Source organism: Microtus pennsylvanicus, chromosome 2 (assembly GCF_037038515.1).
Source record: "Microtus pennsylvanicus isolate mMicPen1 chromosome 2, mMicPen1.hap1, whole genome shotgun sequence".
NCBI lineage: Eukaryota > Metazoa > Chordata > Mammalia > Rodentia > Cricetidae > Microtus > Microtus pennsylvanicus.
In genome coordinates, this window is record NC_134580.1 from 61232070 (window position 1) to 61257895 (window position 25826).

Genomic DNA, 25826 nt, shown 5'->3' on the forward strand with positions numbered 1-25826 from the left:
AATAAGAAGAGAGAGAAGGTGACTTCATAGTCATAGGAATAGAAAGCAATAGAGGAACAGATCTAAAGATGACCAGGATTTAGATGGAAGATATATATACACATACTCAGAACTGGGAGAATTTCAGGAGATTAATGACAGTCTAAATTAAAAAGCAAACCTGATGTGGAATTCCTCTCTGTATGCTGTGATTACCATTAATGAATAAAGAAACTGCTTTGGACCTATAACAGGGAAGAACTTAGCTAGGCAGAAAAAACTAAACTGAATGCTGAGAGAAGAAGGCAGGGTCTGGGAGAAGTCATGGAGTCCCACCAGAGACAGACACTGGGCACTTTACCTGGTAAACCACAGTCATGTGGCTATAAACAGATTAATGAAGATGGGTTAAATTAAGATGTAAGAGTTAGCAAATAAGAAGCTAAAACTAATAGGCCAAGCAGTGTTTTAAATAATATAGTTTCTGTATGATTATTTAGGGTCTGAGCTGCCAGGCGGCCAGGAAAAACACAAGAGACCATTACCACATAAACCCATCTCCTCAGGGCTCAAGGAGCTGTTTGAGGAAAAGACTGAAATGTTCTAAGAGCAGAGGGGACGATGACACCAAGGAAGGAGTGTCTTCCAGGCATGAAGGAACCATTACACATTCTGAACTCACAACTCAAGAACAATGGCAATGGGTTTTTGATCCTACTGCACGTACTGGCTTTGAGGGAGCCTAGGCAGTTTGGATGCTCACCTTACTAGACCTGGATGGAGGTGGGTGGTCCTTGGACTTCCCACACGTCAGGAAACCCTGATTGCTCTTCAAGCTGATGAGGGAGGGGGACTTGATAGGGGGAGGGGGAGGGAAATGAGAGGCGGTGGCAGGGAGGAGGCAGAAATCTTTAATAAATAAATTAATTAATTAATAAAAAAAAGAAACTGTGGCAGCATATACAGGGCCTAAACAGGTTCAAGCCAGACAGGGTCCCCGTGTTGAGAGGAAATAACAAAGGCTCCCATCCCTAACTAAGAAGATATCTGCAATCAATATCCACTTACAAAGGAAAATTCATTTTCTCTAGTGAAGCCTCATTGAGTATAATAACTACATCTACCAGGAATAGATGGCTAACGTAAAATGAACTCAATGGTATTTTTGTGAACTTCTGTCTCATAGTGCTTTGTTTGGAAATTTGTGTTGCATTGTCTTTTGCTTATATATTATAGTTTCTGACAATGTGTTCTTATGGTGTGTATGTGTGAATGTGTGTGTGTAAGTGTATATGTGTGTGTTTTGTGCTTTTTGTTTTTAATTACAGCTTGTTGTTTGTTTGCCTGACTGTTTTCTAAAAGGAGAAAGAAAGGGCATGGAACTGGGTGGGTAGGGAGATGAGAAATGTCAGAACATACTCCAGGAATGGAGTGCTTGTGAGAACACTCCAAGAAAACCAGAAACCTTGATAAGAGTGAGTTTACTTCAGATTACCCTTTGCTTGCTGTTGTTATTCAACTGAATGTTTAAATTATCCTTTATATGCCTCTATGGAAACATGCTTGGCCATATGTGGCTTGTCCTCATAATTGCATACAGTTTGAACACATGAGAAACTTACTTCTGTGACCATTCTTAACACTCAGAGTATAAATTGTCTGGGGCTCTAAATAAAGTTGGCTATTGCATGAGACTTTAGTCTGCCTCATTATCCGCTCCTTTCTCCAAGGTGCCATTGGCTCTAGAGCAGAGATAGAGAAGGATCAAGGGAGTGATGTGGGATTCCCCTCAGTATGCTGTGATTACCACTGATTAATAAAGAAACTGCTTTGGGCCTATAGCGGGGCAGAACAGAACCAGGCGAGAAAAACTAAACTGAATGCTGAGAGAAAGAAGGTAGAGTCAGAAGAAACCGTGTAGCCCTGTCAGAGACAGATGCAGGATGGAAATTTATCTGGTAAGCCACAGCCACATGATGATACACAGATTTATAGAAATGGGTTAAATTAAGATGTAAGAGCCAGCCAATAAGAAGCTAGAGCTAAAGAGCAGTCAGGGTTCCCTGCCCTGTGGTAAGTCCTAGGTCCTCCCCCCTCCGTCCATATCTAGGAAGGTGAACATCCAAACTGGCTAGGCTCCCACCAAGCCAGCACATTAAGTAGGATCAAAACCCCGTGCCATTGTCCTTGGCGTCTCATCAGCCCTCATTGTTCGCCATGTTCAGAGAGTCCAGTTTTATCCCATGCTTTTTCGGTAAGGGGGAGAGGAGTGGGGGGAGGGGGAGAAGGGTGGGAGGAGGGGGAGAAGAGTGGGAGGAGGGGGAGAAGAGTGGGAGGAGGGAGAGGGAAATGGGAGGCTGGGAGGAGGTGGAAATTTGTTTTTTTTTATTCTCCTTTTATCAATAAAAAAAAAGAACAAAAAAAAAGCTAGAGCTAATAGTCCAAGCAGTAATTCAATTAATACAACTTCTGTGTGGTTATTTTAGGACTGAGCTGCTGGGAACAAGCAAGTACCCTCCTACTACAAGGGAGGGGCTGAAGACGCAATACCATGCTCAGAATATACTGTATGAAAAACATGTTTCAATTTAAAAAAAATGAAAGCAAATGGCAGAAACTAGAGAGAAGGCATTGGTGGCTAAAGTGAGCGCTGGGCATCTGAAAATGTTTTATCTCTAATCCTAAGTTTCCAACCCAAACCATATGACTCCAACATAGCATCGCATTTGTAACTGTAGTGTGCCCTTTGACTGAAAGACATTTTCTTAGCAAGTGTTTTAATCCACTTTAGTAATCCATTGACTCAGAATTCATCAAATGAAACATAACTTGAGTTACTCCAACTAAATCACAGGACTCCTTAAACAACACAACATATTTTCTGGTGGTCGCAGAAGAATAAATAAATATTCCAAGTATTAGGATTGGACAAACCATTCATGAATGGCTTTGAAGGATGAGGGACCTATAAGTAAGGAACACAAGAGACCTCTAACACTAAGAAAAAGCCCTACCCCAACAACTCCTAAAGAAACAGAGACTTCATCTGACATCTGGGAATAACTAAAGGCTGCCAAGTATGTGAAGGAATTATCAATACATGCTTCCTAGAAGTTTTCGGATGGTCACTATATGCTTTGAACTCAGCCCTAGGAATCTGGCTGAATACAACTGGGTTTATAATTATGAAACTTCAAGACAATAAATAAATGTTTAACTTATAAAATTTATGCTAATTTGTTGTTACAAAATAGAAAATGAATCAATAAAAAAGTATAAAATTGTAAGACTTACACATAAGCAGGTAAAGAATTCTAAATAATATTTGTACTATATAATCAAACTGTGGTACATCATTTGGTTGAAGCTGTTCCTTTATGTACTTGCTACAATGCCAACACTAAAGAACACACACAAGCATGTCCTTCAGTGTGTGTGCTTTATGGGAAATACGACAATATTCTTTAAAGCACACATTGCTTCAAGCTTCGAAAGTATTTCCATCTTCAGATTTATATCCTGTGTAAACAGTTCTGAGAACAAACTGTTCAGCTTATCTAGAAAATGCAGCATCTCCTGTTCTTATGATTGCCACAATTCATTTGAAATTGAGGTGTGCCGAAGAAGAAGAGAAAAAAAGTTATATACAGAAATAGATTGCAAAAAAAAAAATATGGTGTAGGGATTTTAAATTTTTTAAAGATTGTTCATAATTACAGATAGTTATCATATTTTTAGCATAGACATTGTTCTAAAAACTGGAATTTCATCTTTAGCCTACTCATTCTAATTATAAACAGCATGAAATTTCCTTTAAAACTTCCTGTACGAAATGTATTTAATGGGCTTGGGATGTAGCTCAGCTGACAGAGTGCTAGCCTCGCATGTAGAAAGCCCTGGATTGGGCGCCCATATTCAGCTGCATAGAGAATTTAAGACCAGCCTGTAATATATATCTGAGACCTTGACTCAAAAGAAGAAAAAGAAAAGAAAACCACTGAACTGGAAGCATATCTCATTAGGATGTCAGGAAAAAGTAGTCCTGCTTTTCCTTTTCACTCTATCTAATTAAATACTTATATAAAAGTTAGATAAAATTAAAATAATAATATTTCAGCTACCATCATCTCAAGGAAAATACAGTTTGTGGTAAAGCTCAAGATCATGCATTAAACCATACTACAGGAAAATAGATAAAATAGTTTCATGTCCAAAACACAATTCCATATGTAAAAAAAAACTCAAAACATAATTAATACATTAAAAAGTCACTACTTGAAAGTGAATGAGATACAACCTGGATATTAAATTAACAGAGAAAGATGTTTCAAGCAACTAACTATACCAACAATGGTCAAGAAAATAAAAATTAGAAGCTCATAATGAGGTAGGAAATAGCAAAAAGATAGGAAACTACAAAAAATTTAAAAAAATAAAATGGTAATTAAAAAAGAAAAATGTATAATTAAAACTCACTAAGCTTTTTATCCTGTTGATCATAAAGGAAAATAACTCAATCTTAAATTCGGTCTCTAAAGAGAAAGAAAGAAGGTGCAGAGTTGGGTAGGTGAGGAAGTGGGGAGATCTTTGAAAATTTGAAGAAAGAGAGAGCACCATCAGAACAGATTTATTAAAAAAGCAATATTTAAAATTTAAAAGGGGGGAACAGAGGCATTCAACTGAAAACTTACAGAACCCTGTAAGATATTCTACAGAAAGTTCTAAAACACATGTAACTAGACAGTCAAAGGAATCAAATAAAAAATAAATAAAATTCTTTATAAAGAGATAAAAGGTTTGCACAGTAGCCAAAAACTATCAAATTAAAGACATACTCACAAATCCAAAAACTGTAAGCATGACAAAAACCCTGTGTAAGTATGTCAAGATTGAAGCTGTTACGAACAAAGATGAAGAGAAGACTTCGGAAGCAGTCAAGAAAAAAAAACCCTGAACACAACAATGGCAAATTACTTATTTATCCATCTGAAACTGTGATGACCACTTTAGCAACAGAACTTGAACATGAAAACAACATATCTGTCCACTGAACACTCTACACACAGTGAAAACAATCACAAGGAATGAATACCAAAGTTTTCCATCTAAGAATACTAGAAGAAATCTGCATCTCAAGAAATACTAAGAAATTCTCCATGCTGCAGAGTCTACAGAGAGAGAGACACTATGAAGTGAGAAGCAGGTGCTCAGTTACAAAAGACTGGTAAAACTCTGCTAAAGGGAAAATCACAGTACTGTCATACAAGCCTGTCACACATAGAAACGAAAAAACAGCAGTATAGACGGTTGAAGGAACAGGCAAGTGGATTTGTGTTGTTGAAAAGCTCATGATTCATTCAGTGATACAAACCAAAGACTAAGTTTGCAAAAGTACAACCAACAAAATCTAAGAATACTATAACTGAGGTAAGTGAGCAGATGAAATAGATTTCTAAGACACAGTCACCGACTTTTCAAACACCAGGAAAACAAATTCAAGTGAAGCAAATATCTGAACAAAGCATGCCTGGATGCAGGCATGTCACTAATTGCGCTCGAATCTGAAGAAACGTTCTTTGTAAAAGAGAGAATGCTGGGCAGGAAAGAGAGCTTGGCGGCATGAACACCCACTGTTCCCGCAGTGGAACTGACCAGCACTACCATGACTCTGGCTCCAGGAGACCCAACACCCTCTGCTGGACTCCAGAGGCACAACTTGCAGGTAAAACACTTGTGCACAAAAAATAAAACAAGTGTTTTTTTCTTAAAGGCAAACAGTGTGAAAGTTATTTTCAAAATTAATACCTGGTTATGTAAATAACCGTAATGCAAAACTTGAAAAAAGATGTTTTGTTCTAATTTAAAAAACCTATGAAGGATCTTTTATGAACAAAGATATAAGCAATGCTTATCATAATCATAGAAAATGTAAAGTGGTAATATATAATGAATAACATACCATTATCAAGTGGGATTTTATGCAGAAATGTAATGATTTAATTAAAAATAATATATTATTCACTTTGTTAACAGAGTAAGGGAGACTAGCATAAAATTCCAATAGTCACAGAAAAAGAAATTCAGAAATGCAAACATATTTCTAATTTTAAGAAGTTGTTACTAAACTGGGCAGTAGTGGTGCAAGCCTTTAATCCCAGAACTTGAGGCCAGCCTGGTCTATAGAGCAAGTTCTAGGATAGTAGGACAGCCAGGGCTACACACAGAGAAACCCTGTCCTGAAAAATAGATAGATAGATAGATAGATAGATAGATAGATAGATAGATAGATAGATAGACAGACAGACAGACAGACAGACAGACAGACAGATAGATAGATAGATAGATAGATAGATAGATAGATAGATAGATAGATAGATTGGACAGATAGATAGATAGATAGATAGATAGATAGATAGATAGATAGATAGATAGATAGATAGATAGATAGATAGATAGATAGATAGATAGATAGATAGATAGGATGGATAGACAGACAGACAGACAGACAGACAGACAGACAGACAGACAGACAGATAGATAGATAGATAGATAGATTTTTAATCACACAAAAATCACATGTATATCAATTGTCAAGTTAAAATACAACAAACATACATACACACACATTATAAAGATTAAATAATTAAATGAAAACATGATATATCTCCACAATGGTATTTTATTTCATCAAAAAGAATGAAATTATAATACTTGCAGGGAGATCCATGGAACTGGGATGGGGATCATCATTTTAAGCAAAATAACCCAAATTGAGAGGAAAATATTAGCTGTTTACTGACATATGAGGAATCAAACTATATAACATACAGATATATGAGTCATGGAAACAGATGAACTGTGTGGAAGAAGAGGTTCGAAAAGCAATGTGAGACAAGGTGATGGAGGAACTATGAGGTCAGAATAGATATACACGTAGAAAGACACCAGTGTGACATGAAAACAATAAAGTGTAAGATACAGTTTACCATAAAGATTTAGGGCCACATAAAATACACAAGTAAACCAATAACACAGAAAAGGTAGTGCAGCAATAGAACCACATTTTCCCAATGAGTCCATTTTCTACATGTTGGCTTTACTCAAAACAGTCCAATGGGAAACATGTCCTTAAGTCTTCTCAGCAACTCACAGGAGGACAATCAACTATATGTCTGGAAAACCATTAATCTCCCCCACACACCACTCACATTATAGAAATAAAAACTTATCTGTGCTTCATCTAATCAGTCTAAAATTCAGTCTAAAAAAGGGGAAAGAGAACATAGTTTCTGACTTGGAAGTTGACTATAATAAATTAATAAATAGTCCACAGAAAATAAAAACTATAAGAAATAAGAGGGCAGATCCCCAACAGAGAAACAAATAGCCAATGAGTACATGGAAAGCTGTTCACATAGTCAGTTATTAAGAAAATTAATTAAAAGGGGACATCAAAGAAAATGGCATTAAAAGTTCATTAAAATGGCAAAACTTAGCATAACTAATATCATCAAGAACGCTTGTTGATTCAAAGTCAAAATAGTAACAAATACAGACTATGGAATAGCAACTGCTGTGGCCAGTGTATCCGAAGCTCTCTGTGTTTGAGTGTGAAATGTCCCCATAGACTTCTGTTTTGAACAATTGGTTCCAGCTGGCAGTGGTGTTTGTGAACTGATGTGGGAGGTCCTTCTGTATATGTGGTGCTTTTATGGGTTAATGAATAAAGCTATTTTGGCTAATGGCTTAGAAGAGTAAAGTCAGGCAGAAAAACTGAGAGAGATATAGAGAGAGTAGGCAGAGTCAAGGAGATGCCATGTAGCTGCCAAATTAATAAAAATGGGTTAATTAAAGATGTAAGAGAGAGCTAGAAATATGCCTGAGCCACTGGCTGAACAGTGTTATAATTAATACAGTTTCTGTGTGAATTTTTGGGGGGTATGGATGGCTGAGAAATGAAAGAGCAGTCTCTGCCTACACTCTTTAAGTGATGGAGTCATGCTTGAGGAAATACGGACCCAGGGGTGAGCCTGGGCTTTGTCCACCAGCTTTGTCCACTGCCTGGTGTCTTGATCTCTTTCTCAGCGTCCCAAAGCTGTCAAATATGACCAGGTGGCTTTTGCTCTCATCACCATCCAGCTCCACCACGACAGACTGTATAACCATTGGAACTATAATCAACCCTTCCATTCAGTGACTTTGTCAATGTATTTTTATCACAGAAATTCAGACTTGTTAGTAAAAGCTTACAGTGTACAATCATTTTATTAATGAACTACCATTATAAAGCCAACAAAGAAATGCCCTATAATCTACAAATTCCAATTTTAGAAATTCACAAACTTATCTGTCCAGACTAAAGATTTGTGTAAGAGCATGGTGTGTTCATAAAATGGGATGCTATGCAGGAATGAAGTGAATATATACATTAATACACATAAGTTTTAATTACAATTATAACAACATATATGTTGGTTTTACTAGTAGGCACATATGCACCCTCAAGTAACAGAAACTAAGTCAAAACATGAAGCAACACTACCCAACCACAAAGCTACAATGGGTATAGAAAGTCAAGGAAAAATCAATCTTCATGTTCACATGGAAGCTCTCTTTCACATTTTCCACTAATTACATCTCTAACATTTCAGAAGTCTTACAAAAGATGATAAAGCTTAAATGAATATAAGCTAATCTAGTCTTAAGTTTGATTTAAGCAATTGGACTTTATTTGTTCAAGAGTAATATGACAATGGTGGACCAGAAAAGTTTCAAACTGTGTTTCTTGTAATTCAACATAATTCTGTGTCTCACATTCTAAAGCAGAGATGGTGGAGTTAAACACTAAACAAACACCGTCTTGGCAGAAGTATGACCTCAAAAGTCCTGGGCAAAAACCTCTTGAGTGTTTATGCTGCAATGGTTAAAGTGTTCACCCAAGTTTTAGAAACACATAGAATTTCTCAAATTTCAGAATCTAAATTCAAATTGTCCGTGCCTCCAAAAACCGTATTTCTTGAGGACATAAATTTCTGTGACTAATTCACAACTATATATAGAGTCAGAGCAGAGGACCACAGCATGTTGTAGGAGTGTTCCCGGCTGCCCAGATCATGAAATAATCACACAGAAACCATATTATTTGCAATACTGCTTGGCCAAGAGCTTAAGCATATTTCTAGCTTACTCTTCTATCCTAAACTAACCCATCTCCATTAATCTGTTTATCACCACATGGCTGTGGCTTACTGGCAGGCTGCATCTGTCCCCAGCGGAGGCTACATGGCTTCTCTTGACTCCATCTTCTTCTTGCCAGCATTCATATAGTTTTCCCTACCTAGTTCTACTCTGCCCTATCAACAGGCCAAGGCAGTTTCTTTATTCATTAACCAACAAAAGCAATACATATACAAAAGGACTTCCTACACCAACAACACACAAGAAAATGAGTGAATTTTATCACGCAACAAACAACATCAACATTTGTAAACTTACTAATAATTAGCTTAACTTTTTAAAGATTATTTATCATCATATAAAAGCTGCTAAGAAAAATTATAATTTATATTAACCTATCAGTTATCAGCAAAAAAGTTGCTTTTCAAAATTATGTCATTGAAGAAATCACTTAAATGCAACCAATATAATTATTAAGCATCTACGTTAATTATGATATACAATCAAGGACCATAATAAATATTCTAGTAAAAATATCAATTATATACATATCTGACTCAAGTCATTTTTCTCAGAAATCAAAGACAAGCAATTGTAAATGTAAGCTTCTATGACAAAAATAATGATTACATATATACTTAATAAAGTTTAAATATGTACATAAATTGTATCCACTGATAAGTGAATACAGTACATGTTAAGATAGATAGTTTCTAGAATCCAAACATATTTCCTTTTGCTTCCAAAGCCAGGATCACAAAAATTAACAATTAAATTTCATGATGAATTCAATTCTTTATGCCTCTGAATATAGACAGTCCAGGACATACATTTCCTAAAATGAAAAATTATTGTGGTATGATTATGCCAAGCACAGCTATGCACAGACTGTGCAGATTGCATCCTCCAAACTCTGGGAAGAAAGCATGCTGCTCTCTCAATGTCAGCGTAATCATTAATGTGCAGGCATGAATAACAGCGCCTGTGCCAAAATTTATGAACACAAATTAGCGGTTTCATAATAAACCAAAGCAATAATAAATGGTCTGTAAAGGATTAAGTACTTCTGACCGTAAGAACTACCAGCCTAAATAAACATTTATTTTGCAAAATCGTGCAAAATATTGATGTTTAGAACTGTTGTAATGCTACAGTAGAAATAATGTAGTTTTATTAGGTAAGCTAAGCTTTATAATTCATTTTGGTAAGTAGCGGTCTATCATTTCTCTTTGTGAGAGAAGAGTAGCACTGACAGTAACCAAAGACAATGGCATAAGTCGGGTCTGCTTCAGCTCAAAACAGATAGTGCAGTTCCTGGGCTTGCCATTAGAAAGGCCAACCAAACAATAGTCCCTTCTCTACTACGACTTTGTCTTAGATTAAAAATGAAATTTTTATGAAATTCTGCATAGCCCATTGTACATAGGTGCAAGAAAGAGAAAAATATTTATGGTATCTTTTTTGAATAAATTCCAGTGTTATTGTGCCCCTGTGTGGTCAGATGGAACAGAAAACTGTCACACATTTAATGACCAAAACAATAATTGCATCTAAAGAAAGGACATATTTTTTCACTGTATGGCAATGCTCAAGACCAACAAAGAGAAAATGTAGAGGATAAAGTATCCTCTTACATAAATTTCATCACAAAGCAAGTCATTGCTGTCATGTTCATCTGCTGCCCATAGCAACTGATAACTTCATGCACTGCTCTGCCAGAGACAGACTTCTGGAGTCCAGACACATTTAACCTTAATTCCAAAGCCAGGATCACCACAATGAAAAAAATAGAATTCATGATGAATTCAGTGCGTGAGGACTTGTTACTGGTGATATGGGAAATTATCTGTATGCCCTCGTTAAACAATTTGAAGAGAAGTGAGCTTACAATGAGAAGACTAGGTAACCAGAGTTTCATCAAAACCTATCAGATGGTTTTGTTGGAACCCAGGCACTTCCTGTTTGCATGGTTGGATCATGAGCTGCTTCATCTAAGCATGAAGAACAGAGCCTCGCTTCCACCTCCTTCATGCTCTAAAGCAGTACTGAAGGACCAGAAAGAAAAGAAGCTAAGAACTTTCAGCCTGAAACATGATAGTCATACCATATGGTTCCCAAGCAAACACTAGTCTAAACAATCTGTTCATTTCCACTAACAAATATCTAATAGTCATAGCTAATAGTTTAGCAATCCATATTAATCTCCAGTTCAGTGATTTATGATTTGCATAATATTACTGCATACATAAAATCTTTCCTTCTTTGACAAGTTGAACTTAGAAATGCTTTTAGAGCACATTAAAAAGATTTTCAGTTTTAACCTTTTATTGCTGATGTGTCATAGAAATCAACTTCACTGCCACCTAAAAGCTGATAAAAGTTGAATTGCTTAAAAATATGATTGATTATCTAAGAAAAATTTTCATTTCAAAACTGCTTGATAGGGTATCCTTTTTATAATGGCTTTTCCCACAAGTGATGTACAGTACTCTAGTAATTTCTCTTAAATGATAATTCAGAATAAAATTACTTCATCAAACCTACAATGTTATTTTCCTTCCACTTCAAATATTATAACTACTATCTCAGCACCAATATTGAATCTTCTATCCAAGTAATCTAAACAAGAAATGTCTACCGCTCGCATAGCAGCCAGAACTGGAGTGGATTATGTAACTGAAGGACTCGGAGCCCCTGGCTGCAGACCAGCACAAAGGCTCTACCCCATGTGGAGCTTCTGACGACAGCTCAGCTCCTCCGGCCGTTCCTTTTCTATTGAAGAAGGAAACTTTAAAAATATATGGTTTTGGTTTTTGCTGTGACACTAACTGTAACATTTTGTCCTGGCACTGGCATTCCTTTTTAAGAGAATTTAAGTGGAATGAAAAACAGAATCAATCCATTACTCTAATCTAAACACAAAATATAACCAAAAATTTTAGATGTTATAACATAAATTGGGAATTCAAATACTTATTTTACACTCTTCCTACTTCCAAAATAACTATATGCACAAATGGTTTTGCTTGATCATAAAAATAAACGAAGTAGTTGATTATTTCTGAAGATTGTTTCTAAAGAGCAATTTATAAATTACTGTTATGTTTTTTTTAAAAAAAATAAGACATTAAGAACATATAAAGGCATGATTTGTTCTCTAAAACAGAAAAAAATCCTTATTTACTAGTATTTCTGAGAAAACTAAACACTATTGATTTACGGAAGCACTAGAAATTTCACAACTTCTTGTTTAATTGTACCAAAATAAAATGCCAGAATTTAATAAGAACACGGAAACCATAAACATGTCAACAACAAAAGAAAAGAAGGCCAGGGTAATGACAGAGTCATAGGGTCTGCTGCCAACTCTAACTTCAATCCTGCGCCTCCCCATGCTGCCACGGCACAGCTTCTACAGGGAGCTGTCCAGAGGCACACGGAAACTCTCCATAGCAAAAAAAAAAAAAGACTTATAAAAAGATGAGCAATCATTCTTATGGTGGCTTGATCGTGGAAATTTTTAGAAAGCCACAAATTACTTTTATTTTAAAATAACACAATATATGTATATAATTTTATAATAAATTAAAGACGGGAATGTGATATGTTGCTGAATAAGGAGACAACGTTTTAAAATAAAGAGCCTCTTGCAGACTACCCCGGCATTTCCCACACCATCACTCCTTAGATTAGTCTGAAAGCAAGAAATGAAAAACTAGCCAATTCACTAAGAAAAAAAAAACACTATATACAAAGAAAAGATCAAGTATATTTGCCACCAAGAAAATTCTTAAATGACAATAGATTTCAGGGGCCTCCTTTTCACTTGCTATATTAAGAAACATATTGTATAATGAGCTTTTTTAATCTCGAAAATAGGCTGCCTCACAGTATTCAGAGATCCTAAAAGAAGCAGACCAATGAAACCATTCAATATGCTAAGCACTATTAGCCTCCTGTCCATTTCTAGAAAATTTCAGGGCACTACTGTGTTATCAGAATATCTGTCTCAATCCTTTCCCATGCATATTTTCCTTGCATTGGGGTATGTTTTTCCTGACTATTATTCTTGGTATAAAGCAGGAGGGAGCCTCAAAAACTGAACAACTTAAACGAGGAAAGAACCCAGTGATAAATCTGCATTTCTAAAGCTTCTTCAGTAAAATGCCTGCGCTGGTGTGAGCCAGACAAACCATCCAGAACACATGTTCATAACTGAACAACCTTCCCCACAAAAGAGATCAGCTGAAAGAGCAATAGAAATTTATAAGCCAGAGTCCAAAGTCGCCGAGTGAATACAAAGCACTGCCTGCAGCTCCAGAATCCCGCTTATTCAGGAGTGGTTATTGATCTTCCCTGCACAGAGAAACGTCTAAGCCCAGAAATCATCCTCTGCATGCTTTACAAGAGCATGCATGATTGCTTATTCATATTTCCAACAAATCACACATGATTATACAGTCCCATGTTTACATGTGCAATGCAATCACTTCCATGATTACAGGAAAACACCTATCAGGCATTTTAAATTAATCATTTTAGTTATTAGGAAAGAGCCTGATCTGTATTATGTTTCAGAGGTAAATCTACTTACATTTAATATGCTCAGTATGCCCTAAAAATAAGAGATTTTCCTTCTTAAGATCCAATTAAGAATGCTGTGTAAAATGCTGTATTTGATTAAAAAATAGCATCCATACCTCAAGGCAAACAATGTCATAACCATACAAGATTACTTCTCTGAAAATAATATTAGAAAAATATACTTTAGCTTTACTCACCTTGCATTGTTCAGCGTTTGTCCAAAAAGCTCATTCTGTAAAATATTTGGTGGGGATGAAAAAACCCCATGGAAATGAGATAAAACAGAATTGCAGACCTGGCGCAATGTCTCAAATTGCATTTTCTTTCTTTTTATCCTCCTTATTTTCCTTACCACCTGTCTTTAAAAGTCATCTATTCGCAGACACCACCAAACAAAAACATGCCAATCAAGTTCCATATTTCTCCTGAGCTCTGTAAAAGCTGTGCTTAAATGAGCAGAGGTTGGTAGCTAATTGTACAGTCATTATTCTTCTAAGTCAGCCGTAGAAGGTTCCGAGCTCGTGCAGCTTTCGGCTTTCTCCTGACTGTAGCAAGAATTCTAAACAGCAGCAAGCTTTTTGGGCATCCCCGGCTGAAGTGTGAGGCTGAGCTGCGCTCATGGACTCTGCTCATATTTCTCTAAGCCTATTAAAGCCACTCAATGAATATATGCTGTCGTCAGGAGTTTCTGCACATCTGGCTGCCAGCAATAAAATCTCAGAAGTAATAAAAATGGGACAAGGTATCTTCTCAACGTTGCTACAGGGAAAGAAGAGAGATCATGCATTTTTCCAGGCTTTCTTTTTTCTGAAAAATGAATGACTTCAGCCACAAACTGTATCTCTTCAAGCACTGCATGGGGCTGGAACGCTAAAATAAGCGCTCTGCTCTGCTTTTAATACCACGAAGGAATATGAATATGACAGACAACAGGCTCTGCCACCTACAGCTCGGCGCTGCGCTTCTTCAGAACAGCACATTTGGACACGTGCTCTTGGTCGTATTAATTTCTTCTCTAACAAGTCTTAAATTATTTTTTAAGTGAATAGTGTTCATTCTGGTTTCTTTCTAAAAGCCCCACACAGTGACTATATAATGAGTTATATAATTATAGAAAAATATTTTTACCATCTCAATTAAAATCCAACTAAATGGCACATATTACATAAAATCTTACCCATAAATTTAGAAAAATGTAACCATGATGAGAGATATTTTACCAACTATTCTCAATCTATTTTAGTAATGGTAGCCATGGCATTTTTCTCAGAGGCTGTTTCCTGAAGGTCCCAGCAATGGTCTCAGCACAGCCTCATGCCAGCATCCACCCTCTGTGACTAGCGCTGTCTCCAATGAAAATAGGTGGTTCTCTATAGAGGGTCATTCATCTAAGATGTTCAGTTAGAGGCTTGACCTAAACTAAGAGTGTCCTTCTTTTGATGTCATTATTTCATATTATATAGGTGACCATTAAGCTATTTGTCAAACACACACATGTCCATTCCTGAAATACATTTTCAGTTTTTAAGGGACTTTTAGATATTGTTATTATCCTGAAAATATTGTATGTTAGTTCTGGAACCATTTTATGGAGAACGGAAACTAGGGCATTAATGACTACATAGTTTGAGTCCTCACTAAGGAGTATTTGGGACGCGGGTCTTCACTTTGTCTAATTCACCTGCCCCCTCCTATTTCCTATATATCTTCACAGTTGTTGGCACATATACAAAACCTTCTATCAAGCCATTCTCTCCTGCTGAGCAGGAAAACTATTACCCAGTGACCTAACCAGGGTATCTCAGTGAAGAGAAAGCATTTTCTAAATTCAATGCCCAGCAATTTTAGGTTATATTTCTTCCATTTACCTCAGTCAGAAGAAACCCTACATGCTGTGTGGTTTTGGCCTCTGGTCCTAACTTGATAATTTTCATCTTAAAACGGTCGATTTTTACAAAATGGAGGCATATAGTTTTAAGATTCTTACTTTTGACTTAATTTCATGGTTAACAATATGTGATAAACTATCTAAATCACTGTTCTTGTGGATAGGTTTAATTTTTATGATCAAAGCCCTTTTGAAATAAGTGTGAATAATTTATGTGGATATAGAACAAAACAAGTTTTATTGTCTAAATATGTTTCTTCTGTGTCTCAAAATTGGATCTTAAGGTGGATCACAGTAAGAGTTTCAACAATGTACACATTTAGCTTTAATTTTTATGTGTCTGCCATCTGTGCACACGTGTACATGTGTGCACGCGTTTGCGCCTGTGCACATCCACATTTGCCACCGTGAAGTCATGGAAGACAACATCGCGTGGGTTCCAGTCACTGCCCTTGGGTCATCAAGCTCCGTTGCAAGCATTCCTACCCACTGAGCCACCACACCGGCCCTGCTACTTTGTCTTCTTAGACGAGATCCCACTGCACAGCAAAGGCTGACCTCATGACCCAGAACTCATCATAGAACAGCCAAGGCTGTCCTGAAATAGCGTATCTTGCTGCCTTAACCTCCCAAATAGGGAATAAAAGCATGGGCCATAACATCTCGCTCCCTTTACATATCCAATAGTAACAAAGAAGGCCGATGGGATGGCTCAAAGAGAAAAGGCGGTTCCCATGCAGCCTGACCCTGCTGGGCTCTGGCTCGGACATATTGACAGCCACCTTAAAGCTGGCAGCAACGTGAATACACTTTTTCACAGAATGCAAGGATACAGCTATTGAGGCCAACTAAATATCACCTCCCAAATGAGAACATCCAAAGTAATACTGAGAGAATATACAGAGAAGGAAGAAAACGAGTGTTTCGGAAAAGGTAATGTCTGTCCAGTGTTAGGACTGCTAGCTCCAAGAAACCACTGGTAACACTATAGTCTCGGAATCTATCTGAACAAGAATCAGATCCAATTCAATTGCTTGACTTACATTTTCCAAAAATCAGCGTTGGGACGCCAGGGACTCCATTTGAACTTACAAAATGAGTTCAAAAGGCACTTTCACCACACAGTAACTCCAAAGCTTTCCTAGATTCTTCAGGAAAGAATGCTGACTAAAACCTGCTATTATGTGAAAATAACAACAATCATTGTCACAACTATAAACATGTTTCAGCAAATATGAGAACAGTGGCGTCTATAGTATATTGGCCTAGAGAGCTCTTATCTATAATTCTTTTCATGTAATATGTTATTAAAATTTTTAAAAGAACATCAATTAGTTTCTATGCTGAAAAAGCATGGGATAAACCGGACTCTCTGAACACGGCAAACAATGAGGGCTGATGTGAAGCCAAGGACAATGGCATGGGGTTTTGACCCTACTTCATGTTCTGGCTTTGTGGGAGCCTAGCCAGTTTGGTTGTTCACCTTCCTAGACATGGACGGAAGGGGGCGGACCTTGGACTTTCCACAGGGCAGGGAACCCTGACTGCTCTATGGACAGGAGAGGGAGAGGGAGAGGAGTTTAGGGGAGGGGAAGAAGGGTGGGAGAAGGGGGAGGGAAATGGGAGGCTGGGAGGAGGCGGATACTTTTTTTTCCTTTTCTCAATAAAAAAAAAATCTAAGAAGAAATTTTAACATTACAATCCTCTATTTTCAAATTAAGTTGCACATTATAGAACATTTCTCATAACTGAGAATACACTTTTATTCTTATTATTTATATAAAACATTGAATTGAATATGCAGAAAAAGTGACCAACAGCTTATCTCTGGCTTAGGGCAGATGGGAAGCAGAGAGCTAGAACATAACTGTTTGTCCTTTGCCTGTGGTGTGTGTTTATGTGAGCCCATTGTTTCTGTCTGTCTACAGGCCCCAGTGGCCATCACAGAACTACAACCTCCATTAAGAAGGTTAAACTTAAGGCAATAAATAGTAAAGGGTCCCAATGGGCTATTTTTCCATCTGATTCAAAATAGACAAGAGTGTTTGGAGTGTCTCTAAAAAGAACTCTTGTTTCAGTCAGTCATATGGTGAAGGTTCAGTCAACAGTGGTAAATGTTACCTTGCCAATGGGTTTTTGATCCTACTGCACGTACTGGCTTTGTGGGAGCCTAGGCAGATTGGATGCTCACCTTACTAGACCTGGATGGGCTTCCCATAGGGCAGGGAACCCTGATCGCTCTTTGGGCTGATGAGAGAGGGGGATTTGACTGGGGGAGGGGGAGGGAAATGGGAGGCGGTGGCGGGGAAGAGACAAATCTTTAATAAATAAATTTTTAAAAAAATGTTACCTTGCTGTCTATAAAGGTGCTCAAGAAAAGGACCTTAGACATTCATCTAATAAAATACTTACCAATTTATTAAATTTATATATATTTTTTTCTTTGTATTGTGAATGTCAGGACAAATATCTAAAATGTAGTTTGCAGTGAAATTGAATGAGATCAAGGAGTATGTGGGAGGGTTGTCAGGAAGAAAAGGAAGAGAGGAAATGATAGAATTATATTATCTCAAAAAATAAAATAATTAAAAGATTAAGAACTAATTTGTATGTTGAAACAAAAACCATTTACTTCCATCCAGCCACAATTACAAAAGAAATAATATCAAATTAATATCTCATATTCCCGTATCTTAGTCCCAAATGTATTTAACAGGACTACAGCTTCTTGACAAATTGATGACTTCCTGAACATGAGAAAGAAATCAGGTTTATCATATGGGCCTCCACAACTCTTTCTAATCCTTCATCCTCTGAATGGCATGTGACAAGTATTCAGTCTTGAAGATGCAGCCCAACATTTCCTAGCCAAAGGTACTGAATTTCAATGCTAAATGATCCAAACTGTTTTGTTGTATAAATTATTGAAAGAATAAATCACTGTTGAAAATCATTCATTAGAGAAGCGCCTGCTAAGGATTAGCTACAGTTTCTCGGCACATTTCTAGCTCCTAGAGAGCACGCAAGGAAGGAAAAAGGAGACAGAAGGAGAAAGATGGAGTGAAGAGGGGTTCAATACCGTCCTAGTCCTCGTGAGTTCTGTCGTGTAGTCTAATGGGGTAGAGTGTAAACAAGCAACGTTCTGCTTCTCCGAAGATTTAGACTGGTAATATAAAGAGAATATGTAGCAGTAACCCTGAAATAACCTTGGACTCTTTAGTTCAGAGGTGGTCTCGTGGATGAAGTACCATTCCAGATAAGAATCATAGATAATAAAGTGTCAAACATGCGAAGAGCAGAACAAGGAAGAGAATTATATTACAGGTGCAGTGTACTGCATGCGCAAACAAGAAAAAAGATATAGGTGCAGTACACAGCATTGTAATCAAGGAAGAATATGACGGGTGCAGTGCACTGCATGTATAATCAAGGAAGAATATGACGGGTGCAGTGCACTGCATTGTAATCAAGGAAGAATATGACGGGTGCAGTGCACTGCATTGTAATCAAGGAAGAATATGACGGGTGCAGTGCACTGCACTGTAATCAAGGAAGAATATGACGGGTGCAGTGCACTGCATGTATAATCAAGGAAGAATATGACGGGTGCAGTGCACTGCATTGTAATCAAGGAAGAATATGACGGGTGCAGTGCACTGCATTGTAATCAAGGAAGCGTATGATGGGTGCAGTGCACTGCATTGTAATCAAGGAAAAATATGACGGGTGCAGTACACTGCATTGTAATCAAGGAAGCGTATGACGGGTGCAGTGCACTGCATTGTAATCAAGGAAGCGTATGACGGGTGCAGTGCACTGCATTGTAATCAAGGAAGAATATGACGGGTGCAGTGCACTGCATTGTAATCAAGAAAGAATATGACGGGTGCAGTGCACTGCATTGTAATCAAGGAAGCGTATGATGGGTGCAGTGCACTGCATTGTAATCAAGGAAGAATATGACGGGTGCAGTGCACTGCATTGTAATCAAGGAAGAGTATGACGGGTGCAGTACACTGCATTGTAATCAAGGAAGAATATGACGGGTGCAGTGCACTGCATTGTAATCAAGGAAGAATATGACGGGTGCAGTGCACTGCATTGTAATCAAGGAAGAATATGACGGGTGCAGTGCACTGCATTGTAATCAAGGAAGAATATGACGGGTGCAGTGCACTGCATTGTAATCAAGGAAGAATATGACGGGTGCAGTACACTGCATTGTAATCAAGGAAGCGTATGATGGGTGCAGTGCACTGCATTGTAATCAAGGAAGAATATGACGGGTGCAGTGCACTGCATTGTAATCAAGGAAGAGTATGACGGGTGCAGTACACTGCATTGTATCAAGGAAGCGTATGACGGGTGCAGTGCACTGCATTGTAATCAAGGAAGCGTATGACGGGTGCAGTGCACTGCATTGTAATCAAGGAAGAATATGACGGGTGCAGTGCACTGCATTGTAATCAAGGAAGCGTATGATGGGTGCAGTGCACTGCATTGTAATCAAGGAAGCGTATGACGGGTGCAGTGCACTGCATTGTAATCAAGGAAGAATATGACGGGTGCAGTGCACTGCATTGTAATCAAGGAAGAATATGACGGGTGCAGTGCACTGCATTGTAATCAAGGAAGAATATGACGGGTGCAGTGCACTGCATGTATAATCAAGGAAGAATATGACGGGTGCAGTGCACTGCATTGTAATCAAGGAAGAATATGACGGGTGCAGTGCACTGCATTGTAATCAAGGAAGAATATGACGGGTGCAGTGCACTGCATTGTAATCAAGGAAGAATATGACGGGTGCAGTGCACTGCATTGTAATCAAGGAAGAATATGACGGGTGCAGTGCACTGCATTGTAATCAAGAAAGAATATGACGGGTGCAGTGCACTGCATTGTAATCAAGGAAGAATATGACGGGTGCAGTGCACTGCATTGTAATCAAGGAAGAGTATGACGGGTGCAGTGCACTGCATTGTAATCAAGGAAGAATATGATGGCTGCAGTGCACTGCATTGTAATCAAGAAAGAGTATAATGGGTGCAGTGCAAGGACCAAGCAAGGACACCAGTCAAAGAATCAGCAGAGGCTAAGGCAGGAAAAATCAAGTAGCTGGAGAGGAAACAGGAGACACATCTCACAGGACCTTGAAAACTGGTTAAAGATTCTGATTTTCAATCAAGCCACAACTCAGCATTATGGTGGCACAGCTCTCCTATGTGTTACTCTATGCCCAAAGTCCTGATGGTCAGAATCCAGAGGATTCAGGCACGAGCAAGAGACACAAAAAGAGAAGAAAATCATAAGTATATGAAATGTCATCTTACTATGTGGGAATGCAGGAACATCAATTTGAGAGATAAAGTAATAATCCAAGCAAGTATTAGTTGGCTAGAACGAAAGCTGTCCCAGTAGGGTCAAGAGGAAAAAGGAATGGACTAAGAATGGAGAGGCTGGACCAAGAGCATTAGTCAGTGACCACAGGAGAAAGAAGTAGAGTGCGAAGGTCAGGAGTCAGAAATGGCTTTTATACTTCTTTCTTAAGTAACCAGGCATTAGTCTCCAAATTTGCTGAGACAGAATGCTAAATGAGGAACCGTTTAAAGAAGGAAATGGAAGAGATGTTGAGCTGAACTTGAAGTATGTGCACATGATACTTTAAAAGGAAGATAGGGTGGTAATCAATATGTCAATACAGAAGTGAATTATCAGCAAAAGATGTGGCTTCAGGAAACATTAGGATGTTAGTAAGTAGATGAGATAACCCAGAGAGGAAGTTAAAATGAGAGGAGCCAGTGGGTGGCACAGCAGGTGAAGGCTGAGTTCAGGACCTGGGGCCCAGATGATAGAGGGAAAGACTTGAGTCTCAGAGGCTGACCTCTCACCTACCTCCACATGTGTGTATGTGAGAGCCACACACATACACAGTAAATTTTAAAAAATTCAAGTAGGGGCCCCTGACAGTGGGACCAGGATCTATCGCTGTGGAGCCCATTCCCTATAATGGGATATCATGCTCAGCCTTGCAGGGGTTGGGGGGGGGGGCTTGGTCCTGCTCAACTTAGTGTGCCAGGCTTTGTTGACTCCCCATGGGAGGCCTTACTCTTTGCAGGGAATGGATGGGGGAGCAGGCTGGCAGGGAGGTGACGGGGTGTGAGAAGAAAGATGGAGGGAGAACTGTGGTTGGAATGTAAGATGAATAAAAAATAAACAAAAGAGAAGTGAACAAAAAATTCAAAGTAAAGGCACCAAGTGACTGAGTTCCACATTAAAAGAGCAAGTGAAGAACTCTGGAAGGGGACCTTGTGGCCAGAAAAACACAGTGTTTGCAAAAGAATCTGATGAACTGTGTGTTCTCTCTCCATTCCGAGTTTGAAGAACTACAGCCTGTAATCGTTTGATTCAAAGCAGTTCTCCTGAAAATAACTCTTTTGACCTGAGTTCATTCATTCCACACGGTCCAGATCCTGTTCTCAAATGATCTCTGAACAGACGCTTTAGTTTTGTGGTTCTCCCTTTCTTCCCTCAGCTTAAACTAAGCAGCAAAAGTTCTTGTTCAACCTAAACAGACCTTCTGAAAATAAGACCATGGAAGCCTACTGTCCAAGCTTATCAATTTTAAAATTATAATTCCTCTGTCCCTTAAAAAAGACCAGAAATAGGGATTTATCAGAGATTCCACCTACCCATGAAAGAGGTTATTTACGCCCTAACTTTGAAAACACAGAAGGAAAGTATTCCATTGAGCCTATTAGCCATGTGATTTCACACAAGACTCACGTTTTCTCACCAAGTTCTACCCCATTGATTCTGTTACTGAATCATTTCTTGTCCTAAAAGAACCCCCTGAACCCAAATTTTCTTGTAGGTACTGTCCTATTTTCCTGTTCCTCATCACAGCAGTAAGTTTGGAAAGCTGTCTCTAGCCATTGCACCCAGTTCGTCAGTTCACAGACTTTTCTGGATTAAATGATCAAGTTTCAATGTTTAACGTTTTGTTGAGATTGCTCTTAGCAACAACTTCTTTATTGCCAAATACTACATCAGATCTTTCTTCTGCGCTTCATCTACCACACCTGTGGTATCAGATGCTAATGCTATGTTCTCCTTGACGAGAAGCCATCTTCACTCTTTATTCTTCACAAACACCATGGAACATCCTCTCCCCTAATGACGACTGCTTTCTTAGTGTCCTTAGTGAGCTCTTACTCCTGTTCTGGATCTCGAAATGTCTTGAATGTCCTGTTACAGCTACACTGCATCGCATCTGCAGGCTCCCCTGGGGTAGCACGGGTCCCACGACTACAAGCACCTATACAGGCTCCCCCGGGGTAGCACGGGTCCCATGACTACAAGCACCTATACAGGCTCCCCAGGGGTAGCACGGGTCCCACGACCACAAGCACCTATAAAGATTCCCCCAAGGTAGCATGGGTCCCACAACTACAAGCACCTATATTTCCTGTCTTTAACCTCATCTTCTGAATTTCAACTCATTTAACCATTTCTCAGTTTGGCATCACAGGAATTCCTGGTTGACCTTCTCCAGCCCCGTGTTCTCCAGGTTTTTTAGGAGCTATCCTTGATAGTCTTTTTCCAAATCCACCCAAACTATCAGTGGGTTTACCAGTCCTGCCTTCAAAACACAGGTTCACCAATATTTTCATCCCAATGTAGTTCTGGTTGAAGCTCCCAAAAGTCTGCGTCCAGAGTGTCTTAACTTCTCTCTGCAGGCATTGGCCCTTAGAAACTATCACACAAGAGAATGGCCATATTTTCAAAACCATGAGTAGCATCTTCATCTCTCTATGGATAACCAGGTGTATGTCACAGTTGCTAAACTCTCCTATTGCAAGAGACAAACATGAGATGTGTTGTTTTGTACAAGTGGATTTGGGTTTCGTGTTTGTTTTCCCCAAGTGATTTATGGAAAAGGTAGAATAACAAGCATCCGGAAAATAGCTCTTCTGGATTGAGTCTATTCATTCCAAAACACCCAAATCACACTTGACCTGACCTGAGAACAGACGTCATCTGACCTTAGCAAACACTTTCTTCCCTTCATGAAAACTAAGCAATCCAAACTCTGTTCAACTCAAACAGAATTTCTTCAGCTACGAGCATGGAACCAATGCTCCCTGCACAGAACTCGCTTGTCTCAACTCATCCAGCAGCTTCCTACAGAATCTCTCAACTGACTTTTATGCTGATGCTGAAGATTCTAAGTGGCCCCAGAATTATATGAGACAAGATAATGTAAAAATAAAAGATTAATTCAAGCCTTTGTCATAAGCAGACATATTTTTCTGTAGGAACAAAACACTAACGCACAAACTGAAATCAAGACTTTCAATTGTGCCAAATAACTCACATGCATTTACACAACATGTGTTTATACTACAGAAATGGGAAAAAAAAGGTTGCTTTGCATCAGAATTTGGTTCCCTAAACTCCGTAACACTACCGTTTTGATTATATAAAAAACTAAAATTTGTTGTCTGCCTTATTAATATAAGTAAGTTTTATGCATATTTTAAAGTAGATATACAGATACAAAACTCAGAATTTGAAAATATTAATGAGGAAAATATTTAAGAAATGGACAAAGAAAAATGCCAACATGGAAATATATTAAGCAAACAAGGAAATGAAAAGAAACGAGAGGAAAGGGCTGGCACATCAGTAGGGAGGGGAGAGCACACTAAAGTTCAATTTTCCGGCTCAGACAGTGTGTAATTAGGTAAGCACAGTAAGAACTACTCCGCAGATAACCTTCAAACCACCCTTGGAAGACTTGCATCCCACACAGAGCTCCAAGTCACACCTCAAAACTACCCAACCGCATCACCTATGTGCATGTATAACTACTAGAGAGAAAATCAGGAATTTATAGGTAATGTTAAGTTTGGTTCTCTACACCACCATTTATTTATACTGTCTTATTGTGGAAAAAAACTAGCATATCTAAAAATTACTAAGAAAATTTATACAATTCTATAATAATTTTGGCACTCCAAATCTTAGGAGAAGAGCAGTCTAATGTGTATTAAACTATCTTGACATGCGCAAGACTAATTCATTCAGTTCAATCTCCAGGATTCCGAGTGTTAAAAGTCACCTCACAAAATTAAAAGAGAAACACTACAGTGATCACAGGACATGGAGAAATGGAGTGAGTACTAACCAGGAAGCTCCCCCATGCTGGCTAGCTTTCCTAGCACTAGAGTGTTGAGCAGGACAGGCAGTCTGGGAGCAGGGGGGAGCGGTAAGCTTAGGCAGCCGTAGCCGCTATGAGCTACAATAGTGATCAGCATGGCCAGGTGTGCCCATGGCTGCACTAGGGGTGAGGGTAAAAAGCATTGTCTAATTAGACTAATTAGTGCTAAAGTCAACACCACAGAAGAAAGTGCGTGCCTCCTGAAGCTGTTGTTCTAGACAAGAACCCATGGCTGGGAAATCTACAGACCCTAGAGGCGAATCTACTGATATTATTTGCTAAACAGACACAGTAACAAACTGTCTCAGAGCTCATCAGAGGAGCTCCTGGCGCACTGGGTGGTGGTTAACAAAGACGCAACCAGCAAAAGTGCTGAGAAGACACATCTGCTGGGTGCTCAGCCACAGGGAAACATATACAGCCTACTTCCTACCCTAAGGCTCGGGGGCCATCTTAGAAGAGGAAGCAGAAAGATTATAAGAGACAGATGATGTTAGACCACAGTGAACCCATGTTTTCTGGACAGGACACGACTCTAGCCCCGCCATCAATCACAGCCACAGTTCCCGCACAAGATCAGACCAGTCTACAGTTAGGAGCAGGTTTGTTTTTAGTTTGTTTTTTTTTAATTAAAGAAAGGATATGAAAATGGAAGTAAAATTATGAAAATCATTCATATTGTTCAGCTCTTCAAGCAATTTACCTTGAAACTTTGAAGTCTAGTAAGTATTTTTTGTAAGTGCTCAAGTATTTGGTACCCAATCACATATTTTAAGAATTATACATAGCTGTAGGAGCTGTGCCCTAGGCAGACAGAACGGGGATGTTCTGTAGATGAGCATCAAAGAAAGACTGCCTGTGTGCAGTCACCAGGAGAAAGGCAGAGGACAAGAGCAGATGTCACCGAATGAGCGATATAAAGAACACAAGTGTCTCACCATGATATTCAATCCACGTAGCAAGTTACTTAAATTC

General features: G+C 38.5%; 1 protein-coding gene across 49 annotated transcripts in view; it reads right to left on the reverse strand.

Moving 5' to 3' along the window:
- The window catches only part of Rims2 (regulating synaptic membrane exocytosis 2), a 410761-nt gene that overhangs the window by 270854 nt on the left and 114081 nt on the right, over nucleotides 1–25826 (reverse strand). For 7 of the 49 annotated variants that reach the window (XM_075961129.1, XM_075961128.1, XM_075961127.1 and 4 more), the window contains exon 1: nucleotides 13938–14611. The exons of 33 other annotated variants lie outside the window; for them this stretch is intronic. In XM_075961129.1, coding sequence (XP_075817244.1) covers nucleotides 13938–14059 — 122 coding nt within the window. In that variant the 5' untranslated portion in view covers nucleotides 14060–14611. Of the gene's footprint in view, nucleotides 1–13937; nucleotides 14656–25826 lie in introns of those variants that run through there. 9 more of the 49 variants (XM_075961126.1, XM_075961136.1, XM_075961125.1 and 6 more) reach the window with 5 other exon arrangements.